The sequence below is a fragment of the Carex rostrata genome, chromosome 22 (genome assembly GCF_964058835.1).
Source record: "Carex rostrata chromosome 22, lpCarRost1.2, whole genome shotgun sequence".
Taxonomy (NCBI): Eukaryota; Viridiplantae; Streptophyta; class Magnoliopsida; order Poales; family Cyperaceae; genus Carex; species Carex rostrata.
In genome coordinates this window covers 5,746,169-5,758,465 of record NC_135939.1, presented here as the reverse complement: position 1 = coordinate 5,758,465, position 12,297 = coordinate 5,746,169, and the positions used below count along the sequence as shown (strand labels likewise).

The window sequence follows — 12,297 nt, the reverse complement described above, 5'->3', positions numbered from 1 at the left end:
GTTGTTTTGTATGACATTCGTATTATAATCAGGGTAGATGCATGATTTTTATCAGGGTAGAACAAGAAATTATCGAATCGGATTCAAATCCATTAGTAATCGGATTCAAACTCATTAGATAATCGAATATTAGAGTTCTATGATCCATTTACCAATCACAAATTCAATCTACCAATTAAATATGATTCCAACTCTAGGATCTAAAAATTGAATCTACCAATCCATTAGAATTCAAAGAACTAAATTCAATATAAAATTTCAAACCCTAGATTACAATTTCATAAAACTAAAAAATATAAAAAAAATAAGAAGTCTAAATTACCACATAGAAAGAAGCAAGGTCGCAAGAAGGCAGAAGTAGGATTTTCATTTTTCTTTTCGAATCAACGGAGAGGAGCAATTCTTTTCATTTTCGTTTTTCTGTTCATTCTTCTCTGTTTGAGTCAGAGCTCTCTGTTGTTTGCCTTTATGATTCAGCGCACTAGTGCAGCTTTCCAATTAGCGAGAGAGAGCTATAGCATTCTAATTAGAGTAACACATCTTATATATTTTTTTTGTTTCTAAAGCAGCAAATTGGATTTGGAGATTCAAAACTCAGTTGATATCACAAGCTAAAACCCAGTTCACATCTCCACTATTGAACTCACATCAAGACCAGTGTAGGACAATTCTCTTTTCCAGAGTAGAGTAAAGTAGTAAAATTTAGCTCGTGTAAATTAAATATGAATTTTCAGGATAAGGCAACTGCTCTACCCTATAAGACACTGCATCTGCCTCTGATTATCATTGTATCACACACTTGTTTAGTATTTTATGTACATTAGGCAAGCATGATATGGCGCCTTAAAATTGCCTTACATTTTAATAAAAGTATTAGGTGCTTAAAACACCAACTTGAAAATTTAGTTCTCTTCAAGGAGGAGAGTTCCGTTATAAGTTAGGGTCTTTTTTATAGGTGGTGTTTGGTTGAGGCATAAAGTTTAGAAGATTTAAGTTGGTTATTCCAAGTTATGATGACTAAAATTATTTATATTTGATTGATATCTAAAGTTAAGTCGTGCCTTAAATATTTTTTGTTTGGTTGAAATTGATGGCTTAACTAGTTATGAATTTAAGTTAGAATTTTTTTGAGGAGGGGTACTACAGCTTAAGAAAAATATTTACACAAAGAAAATGTAGAAGAAATTGAACTTTTTAGGAAAACATTACGAGATTAAAAAATCAAATGGAAAGAGTCTTTTAACAATAAGGGCATCAAGTCTGATTTTGATAAAAGGATACTATTTCTATTTCAGCCAACCAAACAGATACCAATAATTATATGCCAAGCTGGCAAGGTATTAACTAAACATTGGCCATTGTCTTTGTAGGATTGCAACTAAATACAAAAGATATACAATTCTTTGGGGCTAACAAATACTCTAAATATCTTATGTTAACTTCTAACATGCTCATTATCAATGTGTAAACACGGCTATCAAAGTGATCATATCAATTTCTTATCACAAAATGCAAATACCACATAATAAAATAAAATAGAACAGAAAAAAATTAGTTCAAATATTTCAAACAATTCAAAACAAAAATAAATAAAAAAATTGATGCACTTCCTGAGAGTGCGCACCAAAAAATAAAAAAATAATAAAAAATAATAATAAAAAAAAATCAATTTGGTGCAATTTCTCAGAACGCGTACCTAAAAATTTGGTGCGCGTCTTGAGGAACTGTGGGTGATAAAAATTGAAATCGGAGGAATGAGTGGTATTTGTTTAATTTTGATTAATTGAGTTGTTAACTAAAAAAACTTTGGACAATATTAAGAGAAATTGCACCAAAAGGAAGTATCCATAAAAGAGATTACAACATTTTTGAGGATGGATTTGTAAATTTGATATTAAATAATTTCCTAAAACAGCAACATTTTCCATAGCCGGCCGGCCATTTGACCAACATAACATCTCCCTTAGCCAATAGGCGGCTACAAGCTCATAGTCAACGCAAAAACACCAATCAACCATCCCGCCTACCAACTACCCGTCCCATCCAACTCCCACCTTCCCTGTTCCAGTTCACACCCCTCGAGTCCTTCCCTTCCTTCCCTTCCCAATGGGCTCACCTCGCCTCTCACTCTCATTCCTCAATGTCTCCTTTCCCTCTTCTCGTTTCTCTCCTCTCTTCCTTCCTCCTCCTCCTACACCATGTATCCATGGCTGGCCCAATCTATACGGAATTCATCTATCCCAACTTCACTGCCTCCGAACTCCTCTACGTTGACACCAGCGGTGTCTTTCTCACCTCCCCCAATGGTTACTTCCAAGCCTCCATTTACAATCCCATGTACCAACAATCTTCTTATTACCTCTCTGTTCTTCACAGCTCTACTGCCACTCTTATCTGGTCCGCTAACCGCGCCAAACCCATATCCAGTTCTGGCTTAGTCACACTAACCGCTGCTGGGTTAACTGTCTCGGACTCGAATGGCACCGTGCTCTGGTCGACGCCTCAGTTATCGGCCCCAGTAACCGCAGCTCAATTACTTGACACAGGCAACTTGCTATTACTAGACAAGTCCAATTCTTCTCTGTGGCAATCCTTCGATCACCCGACGGACACGATCGTTTCTTCCCAATTACTCCCTGCTGGATCCTATCTCTCCTCCTCTGTTAATGACACCAACCTTGCTGAAGGAGATTATCGCCTTTTGGTCACCACATCCGACATCAGGTTGACGTGGCTTGGGGAGGATTATTGGAGGTCATCTAATGATGCAAGATTATTCCAGGACAGCAACCAACCGGTCTCGGCCATGGTTGTGAACACTACAGGGTTATACCTTCTGGCCTCTGACAAAACAATTGTGGTTGCAGTTTCACTAACTCAGTCCCCATTTCGTGTGGTGAAACTGAGTAGTCAGGGACGGTTAACAATCAGGAGTTACAGTTCTGTTAACTCAAGCTCTCCTCTCTCGGGAGATTTTACTGCACCGACTGATGATTGTGGTTTACCATATATTTGTCTTTCCCTCGGTTTATGTAACCCCTCCGGCAACAGTTCGAGTTGTACCTGCCCATCTCAGTTCACCAAGGCTGCAAATGGCTCTTGTGTGCCAGGTGATGGGTCTACCTTGGCTTCTACTTTGTCTTGTAGCAACTCGTATCCAGCCATGTCGGTTTCTTATTTGAGTCTGACAAATCAAATCGGGTACTTTTCGATAAAGTTCAGGTCAGCGACAACATCAGGTGAAGGAATCTCCAATTGCCGCAGTCTCTGTTCCAACAACTGCACATGCACAGGCTATTTTTACGACAACTCTTCCTTGTCTTGCTACTTGTTAAAGGACAACCCGCTTGGTACACTGTTTTCAAGTAGTTCAGCCAGCACTGAGAATGCAATTGGCTATGTCAAGACATTTGCTGGATCAGTCCCTCCAAGTCCCCCTAAATCATCTTCATCATCTAAGCACACTGTGGCGATTATTCTACCATCAATAGCCACTGCTCTTTTACTTGCGGTGATATTGTATATACTCTTTTGGCGGTGGCAAAAGAAGGAGAAGAAAGCAATTGGAAAATCCAAAGCCGGCATAAAGAACACTCATTTAGGTCATCACAAGTCGCCTTCTAGTTTCAGTAGGTATACTGATACTGATAATGAAGATGATGTATTTATTCCGGGTCTACCAACCCGGTTCACTTACGAGGAGCTTGAGGGAATAACAGACAATTTCCAAAACAAAATAGGTGCGGGTGGGTTTGGTACAGTGTACAAAGGTGAATTACCTGATAATTCACTTGTTGCTGTTAAAAAGATAGAAGGTGTTGGTGTACATGGGAGGAAAGAGTTCTGTACAGAAATAGCAGTTATCGGTAACATACGCCACATCAATCTTGTACGTCTACGTGGGTTTTGTGCACAGGGCTCCAAAAGGTTGCTTGTATATGAATACATGAACCAGGGGTCGTTGGATCGACCATTGTTCAGCCACGTGGGGCCTGTTTTGGAGTGGGGTGAGCGCGTCGAGATTGCACTTGGCGCGGCCCGCGGGTTGGCCTACCTTCATACAGGTTGCGAACACAAAATTGTGCACTGTGATATAAAACCTGAGAATATATTACTGGCTGATGGTGGTCAGGTAAAGATATCTGATTTTGGGCTCGCAAAACTAATGGCTCCTGAACAATCAGCAATGTTCACCACCATGCGTGGGACCCGAGGGTACCTGGCTCCAGAGTGGCTCACAAACGCTGCCATCTCTGATCGTGCTGATGTTTACAGCTTCGGGATGGTGCTGCTTGAGCTTGTCAGGGGTAGGAAGAACCGAAGTGAGAGGAGTGGTGATAACAGGGCCACCCATTCGGATTTATCAGAGGATTCAAGCCAGGGACGGATTGAATACTTCCCCTTATTGGCTCTTGAGAAGCACGAACAAAGGAGATACAATGACTTAGCAGATCCTAGATTGGAAGGTAGGGTTACTGAAGAGGAGGTTGGCACGATGGTACGGATAGCACTGAGTTGTTTGCACGAAGAACCGGCATTGCGGCCAAACATGGCAACAATTGTCAGAATGATGGAAGGCACATTAGAAGCATGGGAGCCACGGGTCAAATCACTCAACTTTTTAAGGATGTATGGAATGGGATTTTCCGAGCTCGAGAGTGGACTTGGGTCGTCACATAATTTCAATGGTGGTTCAGGAACTGGTATGAGTTCATCGATGACAGCCATTAGCTTGTCACCTTCACATATGTCAGCACAACAACTTTCTGGTCCTAGATAGCTCAACATTTGTGAAGCTAAGTGCAATACCAGTTATGAGTTGTTACATAGTTTGCGCCACAGGCGAACTGCAGCTGTGGTTGCTTGGAATGGGTATGACTGGTCAATGATGATGTATAGTAAGGAAAACTTTTATTTGTTAGTTTTCTTTTCTTCTTTGATTTTGTATTGCTGTGCAGTCGGTAGCTATTTAGTGGTGGTTGAATTTCTTTTGGAGATAGAATAGGAGAATAAATGAGGTCATGTATCAAGTATAAAGTACTTAGATAGTAATATGTTTTTACATTAGAAGTTTTGTATTTTTTGAAGTTGGGTTCTAGTCTAGTCTGTCTTTTGTAGGAATATATTATCCTGTAGTCCATCAATTAAAATATTTATGAAGTGTAAATGATTAGAAGGTGATGCTGGAATCTCCAGCTGTTGATTCTGTTTTTCTGATTACACTCATGCCTTAATGTGCATATTGCATCCAGGGTAAGGACTAAGGAGTCTTTTTCTTTACTTGCAAATATATATATACCAACCTCAAGAATAACAAAAACTTAGTTCAGGAAAAGAATGCCAATATATATGAAAACTAAAAGGAATACAAAAGGGAAAAGAAACAACAGTACAGAAAGCAAAAGGATTCCTCACTAGTCGAACTATGAACAAGTTGCAAACATGATTTTGTTTAATTGTTGAGGTTTTTACCAACTACATAGCCTCAGGGTTATATCAGTACATTGCCAATCTACTATTGCTCGGTTGCTTTTTACCTTAACTATATTATCAGTAGTGGAGGTGACTTTACTGACATGATTACATCAACTGGTAATATAACTGTGCTAAGTCAGGTCGAAAAAAAGATTCTCATTACTGAAAATAGAAAAAGTTGTAATCTATTTTGTGTTTACGGTCCTAATCACCTATTGTATCAGTAAGCATTCTACAAAATTATCAGATCCTATGATGTGACTTTAAATCTTCTCTCATTATGGTTCTTAACAAAAGATAGAAATATGAATGAATGTCCAGCTTTATCAGGGTTAATCATATTTTTTTAAGATAAAGATAAGAGTCAATTCAGTCAACTTTAAATATTCATAAGAGATCTTTTATTGGATTTTCGAATAATTATCTTTCGTTTGGATAGCATTGTTTAGTATCTTCAAATAAAATGAAATTTGATTATGCTGATAAAATGATATGTGAAATTGAGTAATATCGTACCAGTACTTTAGACATAGGGCTCGGTACTGGTACAGCTTGCACAATATTGTACTGGTATTTTGAGCACTTTTGAACTGATGTGGGAATTGGACAATTGGTGGCTCCACCGTATATAAATAGAAGGAATAAAAAACTTTGACGGGTATATATACATTTAATTTTTCCATAGCAAATTGACTTTATTTAGGCTACAATGGCTATTTGCCAAATATAAAAATGCATTTGTGCTACAGCCACGCTGAAGTTTATGTATGTACAATTTAGATATCAAGTTTAGATGGCTCATAAATTTACATTGATAGTTAGTACGCATCAAATTTTATATAACAGGCAAAATGTTTACAATATGCATGCAACATAACTTTTATATATGTGCTGTATTTGTTGAACATTATAATAGTTAGGTAACAGCTTCAATTAGAAACTAAATCTATTGCTCTCAGTTTTTGTCATCAGTCTCAGTCAAATTACCGTCCAAAATATTTAATTTCTTCCAATCTACATAATTAATTAATTGAAACTATGTTATCCTTCTTATCTCACTGGACCTCTTTTTTCTTCTTGGCCTACATTGACATAGCGTACACGGTACAAACACCAACCCATTTTATTTAATACAAGTTTAAAATGTCTACTGATAAACATCTCAAACTCAACAACTTCTTGTCTCTGCACATCAATTATTTTCACATAGCATACCATGCTTAGATATACCGAGAATTTCATCAATAAAAGGTTATGATAATAGATCATTTATCTATTTTTCCTGTTGCTCTACATTCGTTGCGAGCAAAGAAATATGCATATAATTTGTTAAGCCTCGGTTTACAATCATAGATATTGACAGGTTCACTTATCTTTCAAAATAAAAAAAATTCGCTTAAAAGAAAGAAAAAACAAAGTTGGAGAAATTTTCTTTGACACAATGCGTAGGTATATATTAATTAAGAATTTGAAAATTTCAAGAGGTTAACTTTCAGTTAAGCAATTCTAATTTTTATATTAATTAGCACATAAATAAAGCTAGTATCAACATATATAAGTTTATTGAACTTTGTCTTCGTCAAAAAAAAAAAAAAAAAAAAATCATTGAAGTTCTTATGATTAATCTTATATATTTTTTTTCGGTTGTGGTGATTTTTGAAAAGTTTCAGCATCTTTTTAAGAAATAAAATCTAATCATTGAAAACATCAATATTTTGCTTGTAAAGTAATTAATCAAAATTGTCAGTGAAATCCCGTGTTCTAAATAGTGCGCTATAGCAGCACTATAGTATTTTCGGACTATAAAAGCTATAGCGCTATTAGCACTATAATATGCTATAGCGGTGTAATATGACAATAGCATCGTTTTTTCAACCGTTTTACTATGACGACGCAATAAATACTATTTAAAAAATCACATTTACAAAGGTGGGAACAAATGTCCCAGTTACACCGGGTCAAAAATTGACCCTCCACTGTGAAAAATACTAAATTAATGTACGGATATTGAGGAAACAAGTGAAGTTGAATTCAAACAATTTTGCCGATTTCTCAACTAGTCCGACTTGCACTGCTATCCAATATCATGGGTCGTATCACGACAGCTGATATTTGGAAAGGTTTCCAACGCTAAAGCCTTAAGATTTGCTTTTGTTATTATCAAATTTATGGCTAAGCAAATTGGTCAGCTCTGGATGATGGAGATGTTCAGGTGGGAAGGCAGATGTTCAAGTTATATATGAGGACCCGAAATTTTTATTAATAGCATAAAAACAAAAAAACACCGTCAAAATGGAGGTTCACGTTTACTCGGGCTACACATCAAATCTACAACTCATTTATGGAGGCCTGCAGATTGACTCATTTATGAAGGCTCTCAAAACTTAAATATATTCAATATTCACTACTAGAATCTGATTTTTTTACATGACAAGGAAAATGACCTTTTGCAAGGAGATACGCTTGCAACAAGTCCAAAAATGCTATTTTCAAGGAGATACGCTTGCAAATGTACCCTTGGAACTGCATTCATCACAAATACTCAGTATTTGCAAGGCCTCCCTTGGAAATACGCTGTTCTGACCTTTTGCAAGAGATTTGCCTTGCAACAACTACGTATGAAAATACTTTCAGAGTTGGCCCAGTTTGGAGTATTTGCCAGGGAAGCGAAGGTGGGTCTCACCTGACTATTTGCAAGGTTGGAAAATGTGGGTCCCACTTGACTATATGCAAGGCTAACACAAGTGGGTCCCACCTGACTATTAGCAAGACTAGTGGACGTGGGTCCCACCTGACTATTAGCAAGGCCAGCAATGATACTTTTTGCATGCTTGCAATTCTTAATATTTGCATTTATATACCAAAACACAAATAATAACCATAATTATTGCAACATATCAACATATTCCCTAATTCTACAATCCTCCCTTCCTGTACCATTTTGGTACTAACCTGATAAATTTTATATTCCTCATTTCCCATTGAACTGAATTTATATAAACACATTGAAATATAAAGATAAAACATATAATAAGCATTAATCTACATAGTATAATCATCATACATTGTATCAAAATATCAAAAAAATATTACAACAAAAGTACTAAAAGAAACTTCTATATATACTAAAAATACACCCTAATTCATCTCTTTGTAAGTACCAGTAGTAGTACTTGCTTCCTGCTGCTTATTTTGTCAAAAACTCCATTTAGTGCATGGGAGTGTGGGTAGTAGCATGTAATAAAAGCAACATCATCTTTTCTTTCAAATCCTGTGCATGCATTTGTTTGGAGAGAAATTGTTAGATTTCCAACAAAGATGCCTTGCTTCAATTCACTATATCAAAACTTCCTGGAAATTTCTAAAGTATAACCAAAGTATTATGCAAATTCATAAATTAACCATCCAACTATACAAGTATGTGAAGAGTCGCTTGTGTCGAAATCTTATACTAAAATTAGAAACAAGGAGTATATTTTTACAGTATATGACGAGCATTACCGGTCTTTGTCATCTCTGGCCCTAGGCTCCTTCGATCGAGTGCACGTTGTTGCTGCCACTTGCGGCTCCCTGGCAGAATACAATTATCTTTATTAGTTTTATGGCCACATAACAAAGTTCCAAGTAAAAAAGTCAGCTCCCAAATATATCACTTGAACAATCAATCTACCCTATTCAAATTTATAATTTCTAACTGTTTTCTGATCTAATGTCACCAAATCAGATCCTAATTTGGGAAATAAGAATTAAGGAACAACTCTAACTTGGCCATGCAGGGGACTCAAAAATGCAATAACATTTTTTGCTCTATCCCTGATCACTAATAAAAAATAACCTACAAAGACTTGGTTCACCTTCTCCATGTACCAATTTTACTATAGAAAATTAGAAATACATATAGGAAAATAAGAGGATATAGTAAGTACTTGGGAGCTTCTTTACCAGCCATTCTACTTGATCCAAGCCCCCCGCCTAATCTTCTTGGACGCGAGTTAGGGACGGTTCTGCTACTATCAACATCCACCAGCACCCTCCGGCTATCAATCTTCCTCCCATCAGCTTGCTTATAAGCATCTATAATTTGACCAAAAGAGAACCCAAGTCTTCAGAATAACAATGTAGAACCCAAGTGTTAATTTACTATAAGACACCAGCAAATTAAACTAACCAGAGATCAGCCAAGGGCCCAAACCTCTAACTCCCAAACGGGAAACCGAAAACAAAGTCCAGAGAAAAAAAAACTACAATAAATGAATGGAACATCGTATGCAATCATATACTGGTACAAATTGGTTGACATTCTCTCATGAAAAACTTGAGACCACAATTGACTTACATCATGAAGGCTTTCATCTGAATGCAGCCCAGAAGGTCTAGAACACTGCATGAAAACATAATAAAATAGTTAATGTAGGTATCTTGTATAATTTCTTAGTTAATCGTGGTTAGTGAGATAAAAATAGATCATGGTTATGAATCAATGTATTATCATACCTTAATGGGAAAAGTAGTGAAATAAGTAGTCATTGGCTTGAGCATTAACCTCATGACATAGAATCCACATCTCTTAACATCACCCTTCGGCTGTTGAGGGCACTGTATAGCATATTTAAGACAAAAGATTAGTATTGTAAAAAACTACATGTAGCAACAATATAAAGAATCTTTTTCAAGCTTGATTAATTTAACCGTAGATAAGAAATGTGCAAACCTCTATTATCAATATGTCTATGATACAAGGTGAAAATTGCGAAACAAACATCTTGCAGTCTTGACTGACAGCTCCGGTGGCATGCATTTGTCTATTTTACATAATATACTTGGATTTCATACAACAATACAAAACATTACATGAAAAAAGATAAGGTAAGCATGCTATAGTCATTGAAATAAACACCAATTAATTGTTAGATTTTAAGAAATATTAAAAGGGCAGAGAAAGAGGAATAATTGCAATCTTGTACATGTACATGTACAGTGTCATTTATATAGAGTTCTCTCACTCTCTTATGCAACAGTAAGCTAATCTCTTAACAGAATTACACATTGTGATTAATACTCTAACATAATTACAACCACTTCTGTTTGTCTAACAATCCTAACCAGCTTTTCTAACAATCCGAGAAAGAGCAAGAACTGACCTCCGAGAAAGAGCGCGAGGTCGCACACACGAAAAGCATTTGCGGTGGCGTGAAAGGCGTCACGTCCCGCCATGGCCATCTCCACCAAGTACCTGTGCACCTCTCCCCCTGAAAAATTACTTTAAAAACTTGCAAAATTCACTATTTATAGTCTCTTCCTTGCATAAGCATTACAAAACTTTTCAATTAAGATCCTTAAAAACCTCAAGGCAGCAATGACATCTGGACCACTTGTCATTAAATTAAATCAAGATGGCCAACTGAAATTCAACTAGGTGAAGATTTCTAAAGTTATTGACAGTTAAACAAGCAAGCCCCATAACACAAACTTCTAACAATCAATCAAGGCAAGAGTTAAATTACTCAAATAAGCTATTGCTAGTTCAATTTCAAAATTATTCTGATAGGTGAAAATTTAGGGTTACCCAAATTAAACCAAAAAAAATGTAAAACTAGTGATTTCCAAATTAATTACTACCTTACTACCTGATTTGGACAAAATCAGTTGGTTCACACCATACACGACTGGATGTTCGATCTAGCCTTACTCAAGATCTAAATCACGCCAGAGAAAAAAGCTAGAAGCCGAGTTCTTGAGCCTGAGAGCAAAAGGTCTATGGATGGTCTGGAGATCTTGTTAATCGGGTTTAGAGAAGAAAGGGAGCAAAAGAAGTGGGGCGCAGCTGATTGGGGCCTGAGAGGAAATGGCTGGGCGTGGGATTGACTAAGGGTTTAGCGTCTGAGCGGGGAACGAAAATTTTGTGACGAAATATGAGAGGGAAATTATCAAATAGGAGGGAAGGTGAAAAAATTGGGGGAAAGATGAAACTCTGGAAATGAAAAACCTAAGTTTGGCGGCTGTGCACAGAGAGAACGAAGGAAATGAAAAGTTAGAGGTAAATAAAAAATTCATACACTCTTATGTAACATAATATTTGTATTTAGATCGGACCATGTGATCATCTTTATGCACTAATATCAAAGAATCCTATGTATTATCTACCGCTGGATCTGAACAGAAATATTATTTTACCTCAGAGTTTTACAGACTCTTTACTACAACTATTCAAAATGAATAAATCAAGACCATTCTTTAATCATCGGACGGCATAGAAGTTTGATATATATACTAACCACCTAATGTATGTACAGCAGTACGTATAAAAAAAATTCAAAATTTGTATTCTTATTTTTTTATATTTTATATGGTCAAATAATACTTATACATGACCTTTTTTTTAAACTTTCATCGTTATATGTCCCTTCAAATTAAGAAAGTTTTTTCAGACCGTTCATTTTCATGCGGGAAATCAACGGTCGATCTGCAATGAAATCATTCCAAGTTTGTTTTAAAATGATCAAGGGAGAACATTGAACGTGGCCAATATAAAAGTTTGGAAATTTTATTACTTATGAGTTTCGATCCAACACGAAATGTTTATGGCCATACGATGCTTCGATTTTTGATCAACTAGATGGATGGGTAAATAAATACATAATTTGATCAAACTTGAGTGCATGACAATAAATATAGTGCTCTTTAATTTAAACGGTTCCGATCAACTAAAAGAAGACATCTTTCCATGCGTATTCATTAACTCATGAAACAAGAGTTTATGTTTCATGTTCATACATAGAAGATGTAAGTCATATATATATACATGCATGTAATGCTATATAA

The 12,297-nt window shown here is 36.3% G+C and overlaps 1 protein-coding gene and 1 long non-coding RNA gene across 3 annotated transcripts; one reads left to right on the top strand and one right to left on the bottom strand.

The window, feature by feature from the left end:
- Positions 1–2,031: 2,031 nt before the first annotated feature.
- On the top strand, positions 2,032–5,084 carry LOC144574028 (S-locus lectin protein kinase family protein). Its single transcript, XM_078323848.1, has one exon. It carries the CDS (start codon positions 2,141–2,143, stop codon positions 4,778–4,780), a length of 2,640 nt encoding a protein of 879 aa, XP_078179974.1. The 5' UTR covers positions 2,032–2,140; the 3' UTR covers positions 4,781–5,084.
- Positions 5,085–8,573: 3,489 nt separating this feature from the next.
- On the bottom strand, positions 8,574–10,099 carry LOC144574311 (uncharacterized). Of its 2 annotated transcripts, none has more exons than XR_013518181.1 (3): positions 9,970–10,099; positions 9,812–9,856; positions 8,574–8,811 (listed from the first exon to the last, which is right to left on the bottom strand). It is a non-coding gene; the product is annotated as an uncharacterized LOC144574311 (long non-coding RNA). The 2 variants fall into 2 exon arrangements; XR_013518182.1 differs by having other exon boundaries at positions 8,574–8,746.
- Between the last annotated feature and the right edge of the window lie 2,198 nt (positions 10,100–12,297).